Source organism: Talpa europaea (assembly GCF_964194135.1).
Source record: "Talpa europaea genome assembly, chromosome: 15".
In the NCBI taxonomy this organism is placed as follows: Eukaryota; Metazoa; Chordata; class Mammalia; order Eulipotyphla; family Talpidae; genus Talpa; species Talpa europaea.
The window spans coordinates 24,038,776-24,066,155 of record NC_140083.1 but is presented as its reverse complement, the minus strand read 5'-3'; the positions used below and the strand labels follow the sequence as shown (position 1 = coordinate 24,066,155).

Genomic DNA, 27,380 nt, shown 5'->3' with positions numbered 1-27,380 from the left:
TTATTTTGCCGGAAAACTGCTGTTATCACTCACTTATGATTCAGTCCATACTTTTCCTATGCGATGCAAATACAGATACGTAACTCCTGTGAGCTTGCTGAAACACCTCTTAGTCTTTCTCTTATGACCTATAGTCTAAGTCTCCTCTAATATTTTTGAGGTAATATCATAATTGATTTTAAGTTTCTCTGAACAAAGAGGAGGTCACTTGAGACAATCTTGAAATACCCAAAGAACATACTAGTACTTTTGTTTATAATATCACATGCTTCATTTGGGATTTTAAGATGGACATCTCAATAGTAGGAAAATGGCATTCTAATGCTACATGTTACAACTTAAGCAAGGATTAAAAGTGCAAAAGCCTTAAAACTGATTTGAAACTGTTTTTAAATAAATCCTTCTGTCTCTTCCTTGTTTTATTGGTATTGGAAAATAATATATTCACTCCCCAGTGTAAAACTTTTAGTATTTTGTTCAATTTTCAATCAATATGTATTAGGTCATTCAAAAATATATCTCTGTTGCAAGTTTAAATAATACATCATAAAAGATAATTTTCACCAGTAAATTTGGACTAAGTCTTTGCTTATAATTAGAAATATTGGGAAATAGCAAGGTACAGCTATTTAGAAAAAAGCTGAAACTCTCCTTTATAATCTGTAAGAAATTGTGATACAAATGATCATGGACAATTTTTCTTCCAGGTGGTTTAGAATCTTTGAGAAATCTTCAGCAACTAATTGTGGACCACAATCAGTTAATTAGTACTAAAGGTCTTTGTGATACTCCTACCATTATATACCTGGATTGCTCACATAATCATCTTACTGAAGTAGAAGGCATTGAAAACTGTGGATTGCTCCAAATATTGAAGTTACAGGGAAATTACCTAAGTGAAGTAATTGTTTTGAATTAATTAATATCTATCATGAATACAACTTTTTAATATCAACTGCACAATTTAAAAGCCAATTTTGATTAATTTTACCTTTTTCTTTTTGCATACCAGCTGTGTTCTATTTCCTGTCTAATTTAAACAATTGCATGCTTTTCTCTATTTAAAAAAATCTTCAACAGTTAAATATTTTTCAGTTATATTTTAGTATATGTGCCCAAATTTATCTATCATGAAATTCTAACTACCTTTTCATGAAATAACTTTAATTTATAAATTCTTATTATAAAGTTAATTATTAGAAATTTTATTCATACTAAATTTTTCATAACATTATGCTTTGATTTAGGATATGCAGCTTAACATTATATATATATTTTTAAGTTCTGGTGAGTTTTATATTTGCTTAAACAGTAAAAGTATTTTGCTTACAATGAGCTAAATGACTCAAATTTGAATGTAGCTTCCATCCTTGAAGAATCATGTTCTATTAAGAGAATTACATTTGGATGATAACAGCATTTCAACTGTGGAAGCATTTTCTTCATATTGGCTGCCTTTGCTACAAAAGCTCACTATCTCTCAAAACAGGTAAAGACATTTTTTTCGTAAGCACTAATTGAAGTGAATGATTACTTAAAGTTAATGTGTGATCTTCATAAACAAGTAGAAAAGTTGTTAGGTTTTTCCATTCATGCAGCTAAAATATATTAGTGTTTACATTAATATACAATAAATTATATATTAATTACAGCTTTGTAGAATTTTAAAATATAGTGTATCAACACACTTGCAAATCAAATAGCATTTTAATTGCCAACTTATACTACTAATTTTGTTTCATCTCAAACATGTAGAAATCTCTCAGGGCAGGTTTGTTTATATTTGTAAAGAATATAGTCCTTGGAAAATAGGGGAGGTAGTTAATTTAATTCAGAAGGATGTCTCATTCTCTCAAATGGTACTTATTAAGTCCTGGAAGAACTATTTTTAATCTGCTCTCAACTTGCATGTCTTTTTGTAACTGTTAAGATTGATTTAAATTTGATTTCCCTAAGGATATAAAGTAACACTTTAAAAAAATACCTTAACATTAAATTGAAATGGGTACCTGCCACAGAAGATCCATTTGAAACCACCAGACATCTGGATCTTTGCAGAGAAAAACTGTCTAAAACTAAAACAGGAGCACAATATGTGTATGTCTTCCTCTGCTTAATATTTCATTGAGTCCTATTCACTCTAATATGATTAATTTGTTCATCAAAGGCACATGAAATAGGGAAAGGAACCACCTTCTACAAGAAATTGCTTCTTTGAGTCATACAGCTTTTGGAAAATAGTGAACAAGGACAACCCAATTTATACACATACACATGCACGCGCACACACACCCCCACATATACACACATATGCATTGATACATATATACCTATTTCTCCCCCAAAACAAAATTTTGTCTCAACCTCTGCCACAAATGCTCATCCTTTGAATATGTATATGTCCTAAATAATTTAACTTCCATCTATTAAACCTTTCCACTATTTGACATATCAAAACTAAATCTGCATTGAAAAAGTTGATTTGTCTTGAGAAGGACATTTATTTCAGAGTCAGCTCTATCAGATAACAATAAGTAATTTGGGCCATTCATAAATGCACTGGATCTTTTCATAATATTTTCCAGGTAAGTAGTACAACTTCGACCAGAATAGTCAGCTGTGTTTTGGATATGTGCAATAAATCAATCACTTAGTAACTATTATATCTAGTGTATTTTATAGAAGTAGATCAGATACTGTTTAAAGAAACTGGAAAATATTTAAATCAAAAAAACTTTAAAAAATAATGCCTTTAATTTCTTTGGATAATTTTAATCATCAAGGAAATATTCTACTTTTGAAAATTAAAATTAATGCTAGCTGATAAATTTTTCCCCTAGCAATGTAATATGACTTGTTCCTTATATATTGATATGACTAGGAAATAAGTGAGTAGACCATTAGAAAATTTATAACATTTATAACAATATAGGATACTCAGTCTAAATAATCCTTTTTTTATAATTTTTTTTCAGTAGCCCTCTAACTTTTCAATACTAAGGTGGACTTTGCTTTTTTGAGGGGTGGAAAAATGAGTAAGATATGTCCTTAACCTCAATAATCCCTTAGGTATAGAAGAACTTAATCTTAAATAGAACTTTATTTTTACAAGAAAAATATTATATATGATGTTTTGCATTTTTTAATAATACTGTCACATTTAAATTTATTATTTGAGGGTCTCACAAAGTTCTTTGTACATTTTACCTCCTGCCATTTTTTGATAGAAAAGGGAAACAACTCGAGACCACTAGGAAATTGTGACTAATAGAAATGGTATTAAAATGATTTCCTAAAATCATTTTTAACCTGGAATTTCTTTTACAATAAGCTAATGATAGAAACTATAGAAAGTAGACACTTTGTATTAAGCTTTTACCTGTGCAGTGACTATTTAGAACCATATCTGGGTTTGAATTCTTAATCTAATTTATGTCAGTTGAAATTGAACAACTCTTATGACTTCCTGAATCTCAGTTTTTGAGGTTTGTTTTTGGTTTTTTTTTTTTTTCCCATGTTAAAGGGAAGAGTAGAAATACCTGTTTATCTACTTTATGGGATTTTATGATGATCTGAAAGGAAAATATATGTCAATACATTTTTCAAAACTGAGAATAATTTTCTAAATGCAATATTTGAGTTTGTGGTTGGTATGTCTTTTAAATTATATACATATACATTTTGAAATTTTTGATAAATATTTTCATCACAAGGAAGAAATTATAATTCCATATGCTTTCTCCCAACAAATGAAATACATATAAAGAATGATACTCACTACATATTGTTTGAAATATTTGTTTCATCCTGACTTCTGTTTTAAATTTTCATTAGGACATGTGACTGTTTTAAGTTTGACTCAGTGGAGTCCTAACTGGAAGACTCTCTGGCTTCATAAGCCTTTCTACTTCCAGTGAGACCCTAAGTAGGAGCAGAAAGTGGAAACTATTACCCATTGGCTGCTCATTGTACAAATTTTTTGCTTTTTGTCGTCTTTGAAATTTATATCTTTTTTATGCCCAGGGCTAATGTGACAAGGTCAAATGGTATTAGGTTTTCACTAATGTCCTTTGTCTTTCTGGTTTGAATTTTCTTGGAAAAAATATACACAGAATGTCAGTAAAAGGAAAAGTTCTAGAGATTTAAAAAAGTGGATTCCACTATTAGGTTTCTACCATCCTAATGAATAGTCATAGAGGCGAATGAATAGCCAGTTTTCTTTATTAAGTTTTCTAAAGAAGAAAAATAATGCAATTTACAAGCCTGGTTATCTGAAAAGATAAAATTTCAATATTAAAAAGAAAAACTTTGGTCATGATGAATATTTCTTTACTTGGACTGATTTTTGCAAACAAAATTTTTATATTTAATTCTAAAAGTTTATTGGTTGTTTTTACTTGATTTTGTCATATAACCTTCATATTACCATATAACTTATTGGTTAAAAACATAAGATATTCTGAAAAATGAGAAAAATTTATCTATTAATCTTTCAAATTCTGGGTTACAAAGATTTAGTATCAGAAAAAAACTGAAGATATAAGACAAGGATTTTCTTGTTAATAAATACATTTATTATAATTATATTTTTACTTAAAGGATTTAAATTTCTTACTAATTAATGATCCAGATTATATCTGAATAGGGAATATTATAACATTATGACTTAAATTTAAATATTTTTGGCAAAGTTTTAAGTTTCATTCTTCCTTTCTTTTTCAGGGTATGTTACATTTCAATAAATTTTACTATTAAGGAGTTTATGTACAAATAATCAAAGTATATGTATAAATGTAATGGCCAACAACATTTCATCATTTTTTTTTCTTTTATTACCTTGATTTTTCTCTTCTGGAAATTAATTTTAAGAAGGTGTTTTATATGTGTAATATATGTAATATTTTATTCAGCATCAGCTACACTCAAGGAGATCCTTTTCCAACCTCATTATTTAGTCTATTTTTTCATCAGTAGTATCTTCTGTCTCTCTGCTAATGCAGACCAGGTTAGTACAAGAGAGGAGTCAAGGTCAGTACAAGGGTTAGTTTTCTGCCAGAACCCATGAGACTTCCAGTCACAGTGTTATTTTGTAATCTCCTGACCTTGTAATAATAGTATTTTTTTTTCCATGGCATGGACTTGGTGGAAATAAAGATGTGAAAAATCTCTGCCAGGACAAATGAAAGCAAAAGAAGTAGAAATCAGTGTGTACTTTTTTTGTACCAGAAATATTGCATTAGTTGAAGCATATTTTGAGGAGTTATGGAGTTGCAAAATTTATAGGGAGCATTCATTTAGAATAATTTTGGACTTCTGCTGAGAGTATGTTATATGCAAATACATTTTTGTTTTGTTTAAATATTTAAATTTTGTTTATTAAATTAACGGCTTAACTGGCTTAATTTTAATTCTTAAATAACTTGAGTAATATGTTATGTTATAGTGTAAGTGTTGACTTAGTTAGAAATGCAAATCAAACCAGTTAATTTTCCCTACATATTTTTATTTCAATTGTGTGAATATTTGATTTAACATTTATGCTCCTTGTTTGAATATGGATTCCTAATGATAATTCTAACAATGTTACACTTAAAAGTAGAATGAAAGTTCATTATTATTAGAATTGAATATGCATGCATACTACCTTACTAATTTTAAATATTAATATATTTCTGTCAAATTTAAGTCCATTCTATCAATGTATTTACTATTATTTTCTTCCTTGGATTCACTGTGTATATACTGGGCATATTTCCTCTGTATATATAACCTCAGTATAACTTTGAATACTTAACAGTAGTTCCATCATTTTCAATCTGGCAACCAAAATATATTTTAATTTAAAAAAACAGTTCTAATAAGTTATCCTGTTGAAAAGTCAAAACAATTATTTTTAGTGTTTACCTCTAAAAGGTTTAGGTTATGTGTTTGAGTCAGGAAAAAATATATGGAGTGAATATAAATTCTCTGTAAATTTGGTCTTATACAAAGACAAATATATACAATTAAGGCCAAAAAATTTTATAGTTATATACCAAGGTAATATTATATATCAAGTGTACATTAATGCATCATACATTATGTGATGTGTCACTGCATTATACATATATGTTATACATTGCTAATGTATTGATTATACATGAATATGTTAGTCACAAATGTGACATATAGGACTGCAATGCACAATTCTATGATAATTTCTCTTTAGAAAAATGATAGATATATACCACAATAGAATACTTAGATTTTTATAGTTACTGCATTTTAATAACTACTGTTAGCTAATATTTTAATTATATTATACAAATGCAATTGTATATTGTCTTATATAATTATCTTACATAAATGTATTATTATATAGTTATATCAATAATATTAAGGACATTTCATTAAAAATTTTTTGAATTTTGTGTTTTTGTTTTCAGTTTGACAAAAATCATACCACTTTTTCATTTTATTTCTTTGGAAAAACTAGATGTCAGCAACAATTGTCTTTCTGGTAAGTTTAGAATAATAAAGTTTAGAATAAAAAACATATATTTTTAAAATAAGCTTTTTGAGACTGTTCCAAATATGTAAGGTGTTGTTTTGAATAGTTTTTTTGTCACTTACAAATAATATATCTATACAATAACGTTCAGAGGAGGAAAAAAAATCTCTTTTACCCTTTGAGGTTTTCTACCTGGTCTAAGAATTAAGTTAACATAAAACATATCAAGAAGAGAAAAGTATACAGGTTTTAATTATTTCTTTTTACATGTATTTGGGAGTTGTCACAAGAAAAAGACTCCTAGAAGCAGTAAGAATTGAACAAAGTAGTAAATACTAAAAATGTGGCAATGTGATGGTAGAACCAAGGTACAGGGAGGGTACAGTGTAGGTACAGAGGCTTAAGTAGTTAATACTGGAAAAGTGGCTAGGAAGAGAAGGGTTAGTGTGAAAAGTTTGTTGGCATAATTTTCTCTAAACCTTGACTTCCTGTCTTTAGTGATAAGAGTGGCTTTTTCTTTCTTGTGTGGGGAGAACATCTTTCACATGGGAATTTCATCTCCTACTTTTATGAAATAAGAAGATCCAAGTTTCCTTCCTATATCTGCTGCTTTTTAAGTGCTTTAACTCAAAATAGTCAATATGCCATAGGAGTTTTTTGTCATGGTCTGAACTCCTTCAAAAACATACTGAAACATTCAATTAAAATTTTATTTTCAGAAATAATGTTTCCATATCTTTTTGGTAGACCTGGACAAATGTCACACTTATATTTTTATTTAAAAATTATATATTTTGGGGGGCCTCCCTAGTGGCGCTATGAAGCAATCTGCAACCTCTGCAGCAAGAGTTCTATCCCTGGCCGGCCAGGGAGCAACCCACATGGTGCAGCAGACCTCTCTGACTCACCCACTGCTCCCCTCAGCAGTGCACTTCAGTCAGTCTGCCTGTTCTGCTCCCCACACTGTCTCTGGTGGGTCCTCTCATCCTCCCACACCTCTGGCTTGTGCCCAGTTCTTGTATGCATAAATAAATAAATCTTTTTAAGAGAATAAAAATTATATATATATATATATATCTTTTACTTATGAAATAAATAACCTAGTGAAGATGAATAACCAAACTTGTCTAACTTGTTTGACAAGTTAACCCTATAAAAGTTTTCTAAATGTTTACTAAACCCTATAAAAGTTTACTAAAGAATGTTAAATTGATTTGCTGACTAATCATCCCACACATTTTCCCATAACTAGTTTGTCCCCTCGTAAAGATAACCACAGTTCTAAATTTGTCACAAAAGTTAATTTTGCCTGTTCTACATCATAAAGATATTAATAAGATCACATGGTATGTTCTCTTCCATCTTTAGCTTTCTTTACCCAACATTCTTGTGACAGTCCATTGTATCGATTTGAAGATCTCATAACTTATTTACCCATTCTTCTGGTGATTGCTATTTGAATTGTTGACTATCTAGGACTACTATGACTATAAAATTCCCATGGAAATTTTTATACAAATCTTTTTTTTGTGATTTTTTTTTTTTAGTTCTTTTGGGTAAATGTGTAAGAGTTATAATTGCTGGATGTAGTAGAAGTTGTATATTTGACTTTATAAGAAACTAAAAAAAAACATTTTTCAATGTAGTTAACATTTGGCCTCAATATAAAAGAGTTCTGATTACTCCATTCTAGAGGGTATTTAGTATTTCATTGAGTTGTCTCATTATGGTTTTAATTTGCATTTCCCTGATGATTAATGATATTGAACATTCTTACTTGCATGTATTGGTGATTTCTGTATATTTTTTTGTTGTGTCCAAGTGTCTCACTATTTTTAAAATTTAGTTGTTTGCCTTTTATTATTGATTTGTATTAAATCTTCATATATTCTATGAGAGTTTTGGTCATATATATGCTTGTAAATATTTTTTCCTACTTCCTTTTTACCTGTTAATTTTGTTAGTGATAAATCTAGATAAACAGAAGTTTCAGTTTTTTGATGAAGTTTAATTTGTTATTTTTTAACATTTATTGCTCTCTTTGTCCTTTGCAATACATAGTTTTCCACCTATAGATTTGGATAAGATTATTTCCTGTGTTTTCTTTTAGAAGACTTGTACTTTTAGTTTCTATGTGTAGGACTATGGTCTATCCCAAATTAATTTTTATGAATGATATGATGTAGAAGTTGAATTCATTTATTAATGTGAATATCCAATTGCTTTAGCAACACTGGTTGAGTGAGTGTTTTCATCATTGAATTATTTTGGTGTTTTGTCAAAAGTTGATTTACATTTGATTTACTTTGTTTCTATTAACTGCTTTTCTCTAAATGATAAGCCACATTTTCCTATTTCTTTGCATATCTTATAATTTTAACTGTAGATTAAACATTGTACATGGCACAGTTTAGTGAGTCAGAATGTTTTCTTCCTTCATAGGGTTTAAGTTAGAAAGGCAAAGTATCAAAATATGATTTTGTTTCAGTCAACAACCTAATTTCATTCTTCCTTAGTAAAAGTTATTTTAGTTTTCACCTTTTAATGCATGCTCTTATTCCAGAGTATTGCCTTCCACTTTAATGCATAGTCTTTCTGGATTTATTTGAATCTGAAATATTCAATTAGGTCTCATTCTAGTGGACTGAAACTCCATTTTTTTTTTAACTGCTGCATGAACCTTAGTGTTATTATTCAGTTCTTAGATATAGCTGGTGATCTTTGCTAGATTTTGCAGACTTGTTCTGCCTATGAAATAACTAACACTTGTCCAGGAAGTGTATGAGTCCTCACATACACTTCTTCCCCTAACCCCCTTTTTTCCCAATATACACACCCATATAGAATCTTCTTAGTACTTTTCACCACAAATCCCAACATCAGTTCTAATTTTTGCCTACTCAGCTCAACAAAACAACTTCTTTGCGTGGTCTCCAATTTACTGCACTGAAGTAGTAAATACCTTCAGGCAGAAAACCACTCTGATTATCTGCTAAACTTCTATGTTTTCCTCCTTTGTCAAGCTTAAAAACAGGTGCTTTATATATAGTCCAGTTTTATTATTTTCTCTAGGAGAGAGTGCCAGTATGAGTTACTTGGTAATGTATGTTAGATTGACCTACTGTTTTTTCCAAGTATACTAGGTCCATGTAATTCTGTAGCTGTGTGTTCAATTTTACAACTTTTCCTATTACTTTAGATTTTAATTCTTGAGATTTGTGCTTACAATCTGGCACAAACCATTTTAAATCCTTTACATATGTTATCTCATTTAATCCTCACCCTATGAGAGGGAGAACAACCTGAATTGAAAAGCAGTTGGGTGAGGTGCTTAAGTTCACGGAGCAGGGTCAATGTTCTTAAAAGTCTCCTTTAAAAAGCATGGACATTCTGCAGTCTAAATATTTTTGTTGCTTTTAATAGTTAATCAATCAGTAAATTGGACATTGATTTATAATTTTTTTCTTTATTTGTGCTGCTTTTTATAATGCTTTTTATTGGTTATTTTCTGTAGATCTTACAAGTGTTATGAGGTGGTTTGATGCATGTTATTCTCTCCGTGAATTATCTCTCACTGGAAACCCACTACTTCAAGAAATAAACTGGAGGTAAAGAAACATTGTTGCACCCCATGTACGTTCTTTACTATAGTGGCAGAAAATGGAATTAATTAAAAGTGTTCTGTGTATATTTATAGCTTGGGAAAAGTTAATATAAAAATGATTTTAAATTTTTTTAAAGATTTATTTATTTATTTATACAAGCACTGGGTACAGTCAGAAGCACGGGAGGGTGAGAGAATTCACCAGAGCCTGAGCTGAAAGCAGAACAGGCAGATTGACGAAATACACTGCTGAGGGGAGCAGTGGGAGCAGCAGACGAGGTCTGCGCGCCATGTGGGACCCTCGCCTGGTGGCTGGGGATCGAACTGGCGCTGCAGAGGCTGTGGGCAGCCTCGCAACCCAGAGCTCAACCGCTGCGCCTCCAGGGAGGCCCAAAAATAATTTTAAAAGTTATTCACGATATGGTTTTGTAAAATATTTTGAAAATATCAGCCAGAAATATTTTTTCACATGTATGAACTAATGCAAGTTTTAATTATATTTGTGATCCATTCTACTGATTATGTGAAATTTTAGTTAGATATTAGCTTGGGTTTTATATTTATAGAAAAGAGATTTGTTGAGACTTTTTGTATTATATATACATTTTTACATCATTTTTCATTTTTGCACAATGAATGCATTTTCATCTTGGTTATAGTCCCCATACAATTCCCACTCCCCTTGTTTTGATCCTACTCCCTCTTCCCTCCCCTGTAGTGTGTCTCTGGTTTATAGTTGATTGTTGATTTTGATTTTTACTTTATTAGAGTTAGTCTTTTTCCTGGCCCCTTATTTAGGTTTTCTAAATTCCTGCTATGAGTGAGACCATCTGGTATTTTTCTATTTCTTTTTGGCTTATTTCCTGAGCATGATCTCTTCCAGCTCCATCCATGTTGCTGCAAATTGCATGAGTTTATTTTTTTTTGATTGCTGAGTAATATTACATTGTGTATGTGTACCACATCTTCTTGATCCAGTCATCTATTTTTGGGCATTTAGGTTGTTTCCAAAGCTTAGCTATTGTAAATAGTGCTGCTATAAACACAGGGGTGCAGGTGCTCTTTTGAATGTATGTTTCTGTGTCCTTTGGGTAAATACCTAAGAGTGGAATTGCTGGATCATATAGAAGCTCCATTTTTCGCATGCTGAAAATCTCCACACAGCTTTCCATAGTGGTTGGACCAGTTTGCACTCCCACCAGCAGTGCAGGAGAGTTCCTTTTTGTCCACATCCTTGCCAACATTTGTTGCTAGTTTTTTTAATATGTGCCATTCTCACTGGTGTAAGGTGGTATCTCCTTGTAGTTTTGATTTGCATTTCCCTGATTACAAGTGATGTTGAACATTTTTTCATATCTCTGTTGGCCATTTGCGTTTCCTCTTTGGAGAAGTTTCTTTTTAGCTCTTCTGCCCATTTTTTGACTGGATTATTTTCTTTGTTTTTGTTGAGTCTCATCAGCTCTTTGTAGATTTTTGTGATCAGTGCTTTATTATTAGTGTTGTGTCTAAATATTTTCTCTCCGTCGGTGTGGTTTCTCTTTGTTTTGGTTATTGTCTCTTTCGCTGTACAGAAGCTCTTTAATTTGATGTAGTTCCAGCTGTTTCTCTTTGCCTTCACTATCACTGCTTTGGGTGATATGTCTTTAAAGATGTTACTGAGGTGTATGTCATATAGTGTTTTGCTTATATTTTCTTCTATATGTTTTATGTTTTCAGGTCTTATGTCTAGTTCCTTAACCCATTTTGAGTTGGTTTTTATGCATGGTGTGAGGTAATAGTCAGACTTCATTCTTTTGCATGTAGCAACCCAGTTTTCCCAGGACCATTTATTGAACAAAATTTCTTTGCTCCATTGCATATTCTTTGCTCCTTTGTCAAAGATTGGTTGACCATAAATCTGTGGGTTTATTTCTGTATTTTCTGTTTAGTTCCATTGATCCATGTGTCTGTTCTTTTTCCAGTACCATGCAGTTTTGGTTATTATGGCATTGTAGTATAGCTTGAAGTCTGGGAGTAGGATATCTCCATTCCCTTCTTTTTTTTTTTTTTTTTTTTAAGAAGAGCTTTGGCTATTTGGGGTTTTGGGTGGCTCCATAGGAATTTCATCAATATTAGTTCTATTTCTTTAAAGAATGTCATTGAAATTTTTATTGGAATAGCATTGAATTCTGTAAATTGCTTTTGGTAAGTTGGCCATTTTGATAATGTTAATTCTTCCAATCCATGAGCAGGAGATGTCTTTCCATTTCTTTGTGTCTTCTTCTATTTTAACAGTGATTAATAGTTTTCTTTGTATAGGTCCTTTACCTCTTTTATTAGGTTTATTCCCAGGACCAGATGGATTTACAAATGAATTCCACCAAACATTTAGAAATGAACTAGTGCCTGTCCTTCATAAACTCTTTCAAAAAATTGAGAAGGAAAGGATAATACCAAACACTTTCTATGAAGCCAACATTACACTAATACCAAAACTAAACAAGGACCACGCAAAAAAAGAAAACTACAGGCCACAATCTCTCTAATGAACACTGATGCAAAAATCCTCAATAAAATTTTAGCTAACAGATTCCAGCAATGTATCCATAAGATAATTCACCATGACCAAGTAGGATTTATTTCAGGGACACAAGGATGGTTCAACATCCAAAAATCAATCAATGTAATCCAACACATCAGCAAAAAGAAATATAAAAACCATATGATAATATCAATAGATGCTGAGAAAGCTTTCACCAAAGTACGCCACCCATTTATGATAAAGGCCCTTGAAGTTCCCGGGATACAAGGAACATACCTCAACATCATAAAGGCCATATATGACAAGCCCATAGCCAATATCATTCTCAATGGAGAAAAGCTAAAAGCATTTCCATTAAGATCTGGAACAAGACAAGAAAGTCCACTCTCACCACTGCTTTTCAATATAATACTGGAAGTCCTAGCCAGAGCAACAAGATAAGAGAAAGACATACAAGGTATCCAAATAGGGAAGTAAGAAGTTAAACCATAACTATTCTCAGATGATATGATAATATACATAGAGAACACCAAAAACTCCACAGAAAAACTAGTCAAACTAGTCAATCAGTTTAGTAAAGTAGCAGGATACAAAATCAACACACAAATATCAGTAATCTTCCTATATACAAACTATAAATCTGAAGAGGAAATAAAAAAAATCTCCTTTATTATTGAGACTTTTTTTTTGCAACTCATTTAAACCACATAGTTTGCTAGTTCAAATTATTCCATTCCTGAGAGTAATTTGGTTGTGTTTTATTGTCTTAAGAGAGATTTTGATGTCTGTTAAAAAGTATGTATTATAGGGCCTCCCTGGTGGTGCAAGGGATTAAGATGTAACCCATGAAGCTGTCTGCAGCCTCTATAGCATGAGTTCGATCCCCCAGCTGGCCAGGGAGCAACCCACATAGCACAGCAGAGCTCTCCTGGCTTGCCCGCTGCTCCCCTCAGCAGTGTACTTTGGTCAGTCTGCCTGTTCTATTCCCCACTCTGTCTCTGGTGAATCCTCTCACCCCCTGCACCTCTGGCCTGTACCTCAGCTCTGTATGCATAAATAAATAAGGCTTTTTTAAAAAGTATGTATTATAAGCACATATGAATTCATTCCTCTCTTTGGAATATTGCAATACTTATATGTAAATAAAGAAGAAATTTGTAGGAATTTTATATGAATTTTCTTTTTTTTTTAAGATTTATTTTATTTATTTATATAAGCACTGGGTACAGTCAGAAGTGGGGGAGGGTGAGAGAATTCACCACAGCCAGAGCGGGAAACAGAACTGGCAGACCGACGAAATACACTGCTGAGGGGAGCAGTGGGCAGCAGGAGAGGTCTGCAAGCCATGTGGGACCCTCCCCGATGGCGGCCAGGGATCGAACCGGCACTGCAGAGGCTGTGGGCAGCTCCGCAGCCCAGCACTCAACCGCTGCACCACCAGGAGTGGCCCTATGAATTTTCTTTATTCTCTTTTTCTGAGAAAACTGATCTTAAGACAAAATACGATAAGTTTAGTTTATATCAAAACATGAGAGGATCAGAAATTCTATTTAAAGAATTTGTGTGTATATTGCATATATGTATATACAAATATTGCATATAGTCCTTTTGCCAGCTGATGAAAGACTCCTTTGTCTGAAATATAAGCAAGGTCCCATTCATTATCTCAACTTCTAGAGCTATACTTATTTTACATTGGGGTTTAGAGTACCAATTCCCAAATTTTGAGTTTTCATTTCTAGAAAGCAGAACTTAGAATCAAAATTCCATACAAAAAAGAAGAGTAAAAGTAAGTCTAAAATGTCAGTTTTGCAGGTGATACTATTTGTAAAGAAAATGTATGATAGGTTGTTTTGATAGATGTGCTTGTTTTCCCAAGTAACTATGTAGACCACTTCTATGATGGCAAATACACACAAGTAGTTGTGTACATTGTTCCAAGAAAGCTTTTTAAGGGTACTATAGTTTTTCTTTAGGTATTTGGCAAAGAGGATATGAATTCTCTGGTTGATCTAGTATCAGCTTCCATTTGAACAGCTGCCATTTTGCTACTGTAACAACTGGAAACAAAAACATATCTTTATGATCTTTGAATTCACTTTTTCATTATTTGTATGGAGTATGAGCACTTTATTGAATAAAATATGCTAGTGAAAAAATACTCAGAATTAATACACTTAGTATGTGTGCTTTATGCATTTATATTATTTCATTACTTATAATTTCTGTATTTAAATGAAGTTTTCTAGACTAGAGTAATACCAACTTGAAAATTTTACCTATTAAATTTCATTTAGTTGGTCCAATAGAGCTTTCATGTATTTGAGATTCATTTATCTAAATGACTTAAAATCTAGTAATCTATAAAATATGGATTTATTAATGAAAGGTTTAGCTCAAACTTTAAGCAGTGTGTTCCAATGAACTTTACATAACCCCTTGATACCAACAAAGGGATTAGTTATATATTTTCCCAATTGGCTTCTTACTTTCATGTCTAGCCAGTGATAACACGGACAAAACTGATGTACTAAAAAAATCTCTTCTTAAAACTTAATCCACAGACTCAGTTTGGAATCTCCTATGGGAATGTGTTTCATTCATTAATGATTAATAGAGCTTCTTAAGTGACAGAATATTCACCAGGAAGTTTTCACTAAATGAAATATTGATTTAGCCCTTGACGAGGAGGAGCCCAGCTGGAGAAACTAATGTTGGGATCTCACAGTATTCTTGTACTTCATTTCTAACATGAATCAACTTGTTACAGCACTTTCTCATATATTCAACATAGACTTTTATAAAGTGGCATTTGAACTTAAGGTCAATCTGTGTACTACTAACACAGATCCGAGATCTGTTTCTTTCAATAAAATATAGGAAAAAAATGTTTAAAACAAAATACAAACTTCAATCTGAATATTTATTATATAAATCACAAATTATAAAATGTTATGACAGTCTCAAAGATCCAAACAAACAAAATGTTTATATGTAAAATAATTCAAATATCCTGACTAAAATAATACTTTTAGGGACTTATCCTATTTAAAGGGGATGAAAATTATAAAAAAAATTTCCAAATTAGTTAATCACACTTTCTAGAGTATCCCCCAAGTTAAAATATTATATTTAATATTTATCTACATCAATATCTACATTAATGTCTACATCAATACCATGTCAAAAAATATAGTATTTGATGATAAAATTATCATTTCCCCCCTTGCTGATCTAGCACCAATTAACATTTGAGCAACTTCCACATGCCTGTTGCAACACTTAGTGTCCTATATTATGTTTGTATTTATTAATTTTTCATTACTTTGGTGTCTGTAGTATAAACATTTATTAAATAAAATATACTTGTGGTAAAATGTTGATCTGTCTGTTAATCTGATGAAAGCAAATTATGATTTTTTTCCTCTCAGACTTTATCAGTGTTTGAAATTACTTCATTTTCTCATCAATTATTTCTGACTAGAGGCCCCTGTTATCTTCTTTTTTAAAAAGCATATTTGGGGCCTCCCCGGTGGCGCAGCGGTTGAGCACTGGGTTGCGAAGCTGCCAGCCTCTGCGGTGCCGGTTCGATCCCCAGCTGCTCCCCGGCCACCAGAGGAGGGTCCCGCATGGCGTGCAGACCTCTCCTGCCGCCCGCTGCTCCCCTCAGCAGTGTACTTCGGTCCTTCTGCCTGCTCTGCTCCCTGCTCTGGCTCTGGTGAATTCTCTCACCCTCCCGTGCTTCTGATTGTACCCAGTGCTTGTATAAATAAAAAAAAAAGCGCATTTGACTTTATTGTCATTATGTAACCTTTTATATAAAACCAATGGCAATATTAATCAGTGAGCAGATCACTGAAATGTAATTGTATAGGTCTACAATATCTCTTATTTTAGCTAATGTTTCTATCATCATTGATATATAAATTATGCTAAAGTCTCCAAGTAATCTATATTTTTCTTAAAAATGTAAAGTGTTTTGAAAATCATTTACATTTCAGAGTGGCTTTTGAAGTTTAAGCCTGAGTATCTATGATTTTAGCATAGTGTGTTGTGGTCTATTTTTTCCCTAATACAGTGGTTCTTAATACGCACAAAATAGGTTAGATTTTAAAAATATGGATTTGGATTTTTTCCTGACCCCTTAGTATAACTGAATGTAACTGAAGTCTCTGCATCTAAAAAAAAATATTCAGATACCAAAGTCTAGTAGTTCAAGGGTAGTCTTCTCAGAAACCCCTGTAGGGTTGGAGGAACACATAAGAATCTAGCTTTGAATTCACATCCCAATGGCTGTGGATAGTGACTAAAATAAAGAATAGATGTATTAAATACTGTGGTTCTCATGATAGCAGTATTCATAGTGCCTTCCTTCAGGTGGCCTAGTAGATGAGACCTGATACATGGCTGCTCAAGAAGGTCTCATAGGTGTTATTATATGTGTACTACCACTGTGGGTCCAGCATCCCAGTGAAAAGTTCTGTACAAATAAGTGCACAAAATATCTTGTGGTATATTGGCTGGGATTGTATCCATTCTATAGGCCTAATTGGAAAGAACTGTCTTCTTGACAATAGCAAAGTTTCTTATCCATGTATAGATATCTTTGTAGTACAACTTTCCATTTATTTAGTTTTCTTTATTATCTTTTCATCAGAGTTTTGTAGTCTTTCTCATAGGAGCTATTGGTATTTAACTATGGAGTTTTACTGAATCAGAAAGTTCATTTTGCTAGTGACCATCAGCAGCCTTATGAAAACAGAACCGCACTCTCCTTGTGAAAGGTCTGGAAAATATTTCTACATAGTTTCACTTGGCAGATAGCTGTTGATGTCTGAACCTGGTTTTTGATATTATTTTTCTTTTCAGTTGATACACACTTTTGATCATTTATGCTAAATGCTAAACTCTTTAAAATGCTTGTTATTTAAGACTTAGCAAAAAAGAAAAATCATACTTTTAAATTATTCAGATCATTCTACTAAAGTGAACAATCAGAATTTACCCCCTATTTCTGAAATAAACAGCAACTTTTAGTAATACTGTTTTATTATCTTCTTTTTTAAGATTTTTTAAGACTTATTTATTTATGTATACAAGAGCTGGGGTACAGGCCAGAGGTGTGTGCGGGGGGAGGATTCACCATAAACAGAGCAGGGAACAGAACATGCAGACTGACCAAAGTACACTGCTGAGGGAGCAGTGGGTGAGTCAGGAGAGGTCTGCTGCGAAATATGGTTTGCTCCCTGACTGGCGGGGGATCACATCCATGCTTCAGAGGTTACGGATAGCCTCACAGGCTGCATCCCAACCCCTTGTGCCGCCAGGAAGGCCCCTGTTATCTTCTTTTTTAAAAAGTGCATTTGACTTTAGTGTCATTATGTAACCTTTTACTTACTCCCAACCCAAATTTATCTCCACTTGAATTTCCCACTTTCATTTTAGAAAAACAAAATTAAATTTAAGTCATGAACTTTAAAACTTATTTTGTAGCATACGTGATACCATACATTTTTTTAAAACAAATTTAGCAGTCATTTTTTCTATGAAATCTAATAGAGCTTTCTAAGCTAAATTCTGCACTTAAATTAGTAATTAGGCACATGGTTATTTCAGATATAAAATCTCATTTTCAAAATTAACTTTTTTTTTTTCTCTTTTCAACAGGCATTCTCTACTTGAAGTGTTACCTGCTCTAAGAATTCTCAATGGTGAAATGCTAAACTCTTATTCAGAAAGCCACACTGATGAGCACTGTCAATTAGAATTAGGACAGTTCTTGATACTTTGTCAATCCCAGATTAAAGAATTCAACTTATTAATCGAGAACTACATTACTGGAAAAGGGTAAGGCTGTTATCCTATCCTTGTCATAATTAAAAGAAATGATAAAATTTATACATGTGATTAGAATATTCTAATTAACATAATCATAAGTTTTTGGATTAGAACAGTATGCTTTAGGGATAGTCTCATTTTTTTCTATTTGAAATTTACTAATGTTTACTATGAACATAATTTAAAACCTAATATATTAGAAACATAAATGAAAGAATGAGGATAACCTCTTCACAAATGCACACAAGCAATCAGTCAGCCTGCCAGTCAATAAATCAGTCACAAATTTATTCAACAATTATTGGGACAAGACACCTAATTATGCTTTACCCTCAAATAATTAACAAATTAACATAAGAGAAAATAAAGCAATCAGTTATAATGAAACAAAGCAATTTTTTAATAGATCTATATGCTAGGTATATTACACATATATGAAATTTATATATTAAGGGATTTTTGGAAGTTGAGAAAAGCAGCACATGTATAATTTCAAATCAGAAGCTGGGTACTTATAGAACAATATCAAAGAAAGAGAACTTCCCTTACTACAACCCAAATTCTGAATGCCATGATTATATTGAATTACAATTGACTTTTCTATAACTGTATTTTCTAATTTGTGTTGCTTGAAAAAAACAAACTTAAATGAAAAGGGAAAGCAATTTTATAATTTACTTATGGTGACTCTATAATAAACCTAGAACTATGATGTTAATTAACTATTGGGTTCCAATATCTAAATTTAATTACTAAATTACATAAATTACTGCTGTTTATACTTTCATATATGTTCATCCTATGTGTGTTGGTTTTCTTTTTTATTTTTTTAGCATAGAATATTCAGAGTGAGAACAAATCTGACAGCTTCAAAAATAGTTTCAGAAGTTATGTTTACTTTCAACAAATTTCACATTTATCTTTTTGCAAATCTAAACTAGTATTCCTTATATCTACGAAGAAATATAGTTAATTGACATCATCCTTCACAATGAAATTTATGTTTTTCAATTCCTTTGAGTAATTTATTATCATAGTAACTTATATTTTAAATTGAAATGGAAAATAGACTATTTTATATGTGTAATCATGTGGTGATGAACTCAGCACCTAACCATAAACATTTGATATCTTCTAATATCAAACTGAATCTTTTCTGAATTATTAGCCAGCAAATTAAATGAACTACAGTATACCAAAAATATATTGGAGAAGTCTATGCTAATTTTGAATAATTATCTTTGTGACCAAAGAAACTATCTATTTAGCTCTGAATATTAGAAAGTAGTTGTAGCTCTTATTTTGTTTGGGATTTTTAATATTTTTTTTTCTTTTTGTATTCTACATTGCTGCAAAAATTACTTAAGGCATTGTGACTATATATTCAATATAGTTAAAAAATATAAATTTAAATTGACAATTTAAAAAAACAAATAAGAAATGTAAATAAAATGTAACCCAGAGTTAGACTCATGTAAGTGTAAAGTCCTTCACATTTACTATTACGAACCTCAAATCTGGAAAACATGAAAGTTTAATTCATCATAGAAATTATAACCTCAGTTAGATAGAGATCCAACAATTATTTAAGAGAATCACAAGCAGTTATGTCTTGAACTATTTGAATTATCCTTGTAGTGGATTCTTTTTCCAGAGAAAAATGGGAATAAAAACTTTCCCATAATATAAGTTCTTTGTTTAAAAGTCCAATACAAATATTTTGCATGGCAAGAGTCAATGCAGAAGTACTTTAAACTTTGTTTCATAAATAATTCCTCCAAATTTAGGCTGCCATGACTTCTCATGTTTATGGTGGAAAAAGTATGGATTTTTCTGGTCATGTGTACCAAAAATACCTAAAATAAAAATGATTCTAAAACTTCCAGACATTTTGTCTAGATTGAGAGATCTAAATTAACTAAACAAATATTTCCAAATTTTGTTAGAAAATAGATCAATTTTTAGATACACAACCAGAAATAAGCTTTTAATGCATGTTGAATAAAGTTTAATGTTCAAGTCAGGCTACTTGGAAATTTTCAAAACCTATAAACGTTTTCAGATTTGCTGATATAATGCTTCTTATTAAAAATCCTTATTATTTATTATATTATATATTATATTTAATATATTATTATATTTCAGAAATATATTCACCTTGGATGCTGCAGAAAATCTCTGCCTTTATTTTCAGAAATTGATGACACTTAGTAACGAATACCGTTATATGCACGAGCATGGAGATGTCAGTATCACTAAGAGAGATGAATCAGAAGCCCAGCAAAATCATTTGACCCCTGAAAGTAGTGATAACATATTGCAAAATAGAGACTTCTACTCTTGTGAACATAACCCAGACTCAGCAGATATTTCTGAGAAATGGATGGATTCTGACTCTAATCACTCCCCATTAATCAATTCCACTGTATGTGAAGATACAGAAAGAAGAAATCAAGAAAAAATAGGTCAGAAAACAGAAGACAAGACAAATATTCCCCCCAAAAGAATTCCATTCATGGAAACAGTATTGACAATGTCTCTAAAGAGGGATTGCCAAAATATTGAACATCAGAAAAAAATGTAAGATTTATAAATAATTTTTCTTTTACACTTGTGTATATTTTATTTTTATGACTAGTCTTAGTCAATGTTACCAACTTATATTTGGTAAAAGATTTAAATTGCTATTATATTTCATATTGCTTTCCTTAGTTCTATTTTATGATATGCAGAAATTATTAATTTAATACAAAGTAATTTAGTTGCGTTTTGGCAGGTTCTGATTTAATTGACTAGTATTCATTTGAAATGACTAAATGAAAATATTTTTTCTGCAATCTAATCTCTAATTAAAAGAAATTTTATTGGGAGAAATAAAATACTGCTTTATTTTAGAGAAATATAAGGAATACTTTTTAAATAATCAGATTTTTTAATTTTTAAAAATATACTACAATATGTGTTACTTATTTTTTTATTGATCTGCTAATCATTTATTAAGATTCTAAAATATACCTTTTCACGTGCTACTCCTTTGTTTATTGACCTAATAAGCACTTAGTAAGAATTTATGCAAAAGTGTTTGAATGCATATGCTCCTATTTTCTTTGGCATAACTAGACAGGACAATATTCTTTGAGATTAATCACACAGGCCACCTTCCAACTATTAAACACTCTTTAAAAGCTAATGGTTGGCTTTGTTTATTGAATTAACAAAGACTGTCAATTTATTTTCTTCTTCATACTTACTGCATTAGTGTTAAACTGACAGAACTAAAATGGTCAGATTCAGTTTCTCCTATAAAACTGGTGCTGAACTAGGTACTCATAATAGCTAATGCTGCTTTGACCAGCTTCATTCTTTCAGGAGTTGTCAATATGAGTTGTGATTTCTTTTCTGGAGCAATATTAAATGGTTTGATATGTTGAAACTAATAAACATTTGTAATGCAAATTTTTAACAATTTTTTAAAGTGGCTTTACACTGATTTATAATTTATCAATTTATTTAATTGATTGCTTTTGCTCTATAGTGGAGGAAAAGTATCTCTTTCGTATACTTTTCTAAAGTTTCAGCCAGGATAGATTAAGAGATGATTAATAAGAGAAAAGCCTGCAAATTCATTTAATGTTTTATGTGCCATGAAAGCCATCATAAAGAAATGAAGGCCTGAAGAAATAGTTAAAACTTGATCATTTTTATATTAGGCTTGATGAAAAGTGAAAATTGTGGAAAAATATCATATGACAAAGAGTGTGAGCTGTGAATAGTAAAATGGGGGGAATTTAACAAGGTCTCTTCATTCAGATTCCTCTGATATCCCTGCAGATAAGAATAGTTTTTTTCTTTCAGGTAATGCAGGGTACCTCTAACATGAGGGTCTTATGACATGTTTTTGGAAAGGTCAGAAAGTCTTTTTTTTTTTTTTTTTTTTTTTTTTTGGTGGGACCCTCTCCAGCGGCCGGGGAACAAACTGGCGCTGCAGAGGCTGCGGGCAGCCTCGCAGCCCAGCACTCAACTGCTGTGCCACCAGGGAAGGCCCCGTCAGAAAGTCATTTTTACACAAGCTTTTTATACAAATTCCTTCAGTTTAATATATGCAATATGCCAGATTGCCATAGTTTGGGATACCATGTCCAAAACCCTATTAAGTCCAAATACTAGATTTTTGCCTACTGAAATTTTATATACACTGCTTTTATAACTTCTTATCCAGTAAATAAAATAGCCAAGTGATAATAGGAATAAAAGGGATAAAAATATGGACAAACTGAAGACCTAAAAAATAAAGGAAAAAGAAGATGTATAACCACTTGCTGAGCTTTGCCATTTAGTGATTCAAGAAAATTCACTGTCATGTGTACATGTTTTCTATTAGATAATGACTATTTGTCAATTAAATCTGTAGAAAAATTCGCAAAACTCTACTTACTGTAGGAGGAGTTTAAAATGAAACATGATTTTATTTTCCAACAATTAGGAGTACAAATAATTTATATTTGGTCAAAGGTTTTATCCACTAACTTCAATATTTCATCAAAGTAGACTTCTACAGATTTTAGGTAAAATGATGATGATGTTGGTGATGATGATGATGATGATGATGATGATAAAACAAAATAAAAATAGAAAATAGTTACATCCCTTTTTACGTCCCCAAAATTTATTACAATGGGGAAAAGGATGTGTGGTCATGTTAGGTAGAACTTATCACTTAATTTAACTTTACCTTAATATCACTAATATGAAAAATGAAAAAATGCCACTGAATTTGGAAGTTTTAAAATGTTGGAAACTCTTTCAAGAAAGCACTGGGGAAGGGGAATATGTAAGAATTACGTCTCCTTCAAAAGCATTTAAAACTAAACTCAGGAATCTGAAGAGAGTTTAAGAAGAATAATTAGTACTTATATTATTAGTAGTAGTACTATATTCTATACTTAATAATAGTCCTGCAAAAATCTAATGGGGAAATGAAAAATTGTACAATTATGGAGAGTTAAAATATTAAACAGCGAATACTCTTAGAATCAGGGTACACTGTTATTGAAATTTTGCTAATTTGTTTCACAACCTAGGGGGATGTAGGAAATAAAACACAGCATTGATGCAATACCTGAAATTGGCAAATAGATATAGGTTAGGAAAATGTTAGAACTATGGGTTTATAAGAGTATGATTTAAGTATTTGTCCATGCATTAGAAAATGAAGCAAACAACGTCCCAATGGGTCCTTACTGTTAATGGTGAAGGGCACCCTCCTTCCTCTCCAAGGCTACTCTTGCCATTGTGAAGGGGACCCCGTCTCTTCTAGTCAACTCAACATTGGCTTCAACACTTGTCCCCTCTCTTCTGCATCGTCACTTTTCTCCCCTCACTCTTGTATCAGCATCCTCCATGTCTTACAAAATCTTGGTGGTATCTCCTTCCTTAAATAAATAAAACTCCCTTGTACTCACATCTTTATAAATTGTTGATCCATTTCTCTATATTTAAAAAAGGTTTCTATAAATTATGTTTTGATACTGCTTTTATTTCTATGAATGTAAAGACATGGTTTAATTTTTAAATAATGCTTAATGTAATGGATGTTTATTAATATAGCTTATGAGGGCCTCTTATTTATAACTGTGGATTTATAAAAAGAAAACCATTTTCTCCTCTTAACAGTATGGCAGCTTCGGTGATCCAGGCATACTGGCGTGGGTATATTAAGTGCAGCCGAACGCCTCTCTCTACACAGCTACATGCTGCTGCAACAGAATTCACATCTCAGTCAAATTCCTACATGAAGAATCAAAATATTTTAAAGAATAAAAAAACAGAAAATATTGTGACTATGCAAGAACAAAGGGAGAAGGCTGCTATTCTTATTCAGGTTAGTTTTAATCTTACTTTTAAAGTCAAATTACTTTTTACCCATAGATGTGTTAGTCATATTTCACAGGGTTATTCTGCACCACAGACATCCCTCAAAAATACAATTATTTGGGCCTCCCTGGTGGCACAGGCAGTTGAGCACTGCACTGCGAAGCTGTCTGCAGCCTCTGCACTGTGGGTTCTATCCCAGCTGGCCTGCGAGAATCCCACATGGCATGGAAGACCTCTCCTGTCTTTCCCATTGCTCCCCTCAGCAGTGTGTTTCAGTCAGTCTACCTGTTTTGTTCCCCACTCTGTCTCTTGTGAAGCCTCTCACCCTCCCACGCATCTGGCCTGTACCCCGGTTCTTGTATAAAAATAAAAAAAAATACAATGATTTAAAAATACCTGGACTTATTTTTCATTCATGTGACATACAGGTTGGGTATCCCTCCTCTTATCTAAGAGAAAGGAGTAGTCCAGATTTGGAAAAAAACTGTGCTGATCACTGGGGCTCGAGCTGAACTAGTCAGTCATATTTAAGGTTCTGCTCAAATGTGTCATCTGTCACGTCTGCTAATGTTTGATTAGCCAAAGCAACTCTCAAGTGGCCTGATCTATAGCTATTTCAAGAGGCATGTGAAAAAAACCTATCAAAATAATTGTTAAAGACATTCAAATACTTATTATTTAAAAATTCAGAAATAAAAGTAGGGGATAAATTTGAATCAACCTCACTGAGAGCATGTTGTTTTTTTTTTTTAAGATTTATTTATTTATGCATACAAGAGCTGGGGCACAGGCAGAGATGAGGGAGGTAAGAGGATTCACCAGAGACAGTGGGGAACAGAACAGGCAGATTGACCTAAGTACGCTGCTGAGGGGAGCAGCGGGCAAGACAGGAGAGGTCTACCTCGCCATGTGGGTTGCTCCCTGGCAAGCTGGGGATTGAACTCATGCTGCAGAGGCTGTGGATTGCTTCATAGTGCAGTGCTTAACTCCTTGCGCCACCAGGGAAGCCCACCAAGAACATATTTTAAAAAGAAGTCCAACCCAATTATATTCATTATTTTATTTATTTATAATAAATGTTTTAGAACCTACTCTTTGCCAAGCACTATTGAGGCTCAGGAAATCTAACTGAACAAAACAGACAAGATTCCTGCCCTTATGAAATTTACATCTTGTTGGAAGAAGCAAATATAAACTAAATAAATATACATAATATGTGGTCTCTGGAAATTGATGGTACTTAGCCTGAATTGAATGATAGTAACTAAACTTACCATTTCCTTTTAGTCAGCAAATATTTCTTGACACAGAAATCTTGCTAGCTTACATTCTGTTGAGATGTGCTACTAATAAATCTAATAAATAATACCTATTAAATATTATGTGGACTAAGGGGGGAAAATTAGAAAGGTAAAAACAGGATTGAAATACCAAGGGAGTTTATCATTTTAGATAGCATGAGTATGGAAGACCAGAAAAGGTAACACTGAAGTAAGAAAGACATTGGGTATTTGGCAGAGGAATATCTGGTTCAAATGCACTGATTTAGGAGCATCTGCGCAATGTTTAAGGGGCACTAAGAAGGGGATGAAGGGGCCAAGAGTAGAATTTATAAATCCCAAGTCTTTGTAAAGACTTCGGCTTTTATTCTGAATGATATGGGAAGATATTGGAGGAATTGAAACACTGGAATAACATGATTAAGTTATGTTGCAATTGCACTGGAGTAAAGTAGGAATAGAAGCATCAAAGTTACTTAAGGGCCTCCCTTGTGGTGCAAAGGGTTAAGACACAACCTGTGAAGCTATTCGCAGCCACTGCAGCATGAGTTTGATCCCTGGCCAGGGAGCAAGCTACCCACATGGCACAGCAGACCTCTCTTGACTTGTCCGCTGCTCCCCTCAGCAGAGTATTTCAGTCAATCCACCTGTTCTGTTCCCTACTCTGTCTCTGGTGGATCCTCTCACCACCACCCCCACAAACCTCTGGCCTGTACCCCAGTTCTTGTATGCATGATAAAATAAATTTAAAAAAAATACTTAGAAGACAATGGCAGTAATCCAGACAAGAGATAATGGTTGCATGGACCGGAGTATTAACAGTGGATTTGGAAAGAAAATCAGATTCTTAAATATAAGTTGATTTACCTGGAGGCTAGGCATATATACTTTGAAGGCATAATTGGTAATGTTATAGGGATGTGGAGCATGAGAGATATAAGTCAAAGATGTGGCCAATATATTTGGCAAAAGCAACTGAAAGAAGAGCTTTGAAATTAAATTTCTGGTTCTTGCTAGTAAAGTCCTGGTTTTCAAAAGAATTACTTCTATGGTTCTAGTGAATATAGTCAGTATTTCAGTTGCCTTAATGTGTCTGACTGCACTTCTAATGGCAATTCATAGACAAAGCTGTTACTGATGCCTGAATGGTAGTGGTAGGAGGGGGTGGTTAATAGATTCAAGGACATTCTGAGGAAAAGAAAGAAACCTCAGTTACTATTTCAAAATGTTATTCTGCTACATGAGGAATAAAGATATCATGCAGTCTACGTGCAGTCCTCCTGTCATCAGTAGATGACCAATACACTTTTCCACATTGATGGTAAATGCTATTCAACTTTTGCTCAATAAAGAAAAGTTTATTCCTTTTGAAACTGTCTAGTTCAATGACTAATATCTCTGTTTAGTGTCCATTGGTTCAGGTTCTTTGTAAGAAAATGTAAAAAAAAAAAGGAGCATAAGTCAACCTTTCTTTGCAAACTTTCTTTAGAACAAACCTCTTTTGTTGTGCATCATGATTCTTAAAATCAACTTTATTTTCTCCTTAGTGCAGTCATCTAGTTTTTTTTACACTATTCATCTTAAAATAGTGAATTCTAGACTGTCTAGCCCCCTTGGGGAGCAGAGCATAATATATTAAAGGACCTGGGATTTAGAAAGAACAAAATGAAGATTTCATGAAAGAGGTGGTAGAGACTGCTCTCTGCTCTCCAAAAAGCCACATTGTCCTTTTCATCCTTGCCCACAATCAGACTAGACTTCCCAACTTTTCAC

At 32.4% G+C, this 27,380-nt stretch overlaps 1 protein-coding gene across 1 annotated transcript in view; it reads left to right on the top strand.

Annotated features, from left to right (window-relative positions):
* Positions 1-27,380, top strand: part of LRRIQ1 (leucine rich repeats and IQ motif containing 1) — a gene marked incomplete at both ends in the record, with an annotated part of 135,822 nt that overhangs the window by 37,395 nt on the left and 71,047 nt on the right. Inside the window, 7 exon segments of the mRNA XM_084254647.1 lie at positions 708-901; positions 1,362-1,489; positions 6,426-6,499; positions 10,005-10,098; positions 18,283-18,462; positions 20,599-21,033; positions 24,127-24,334. Coding sequence (XP_084110773.1) covers positions 708-901; positions 1,362-1,489; positions 6,426-6,499; positions 10,005-10,098; positions 18,283-18,462; positions 20,599-21,033; positions 24,127-24,334 — 1,313 coding nt within the window.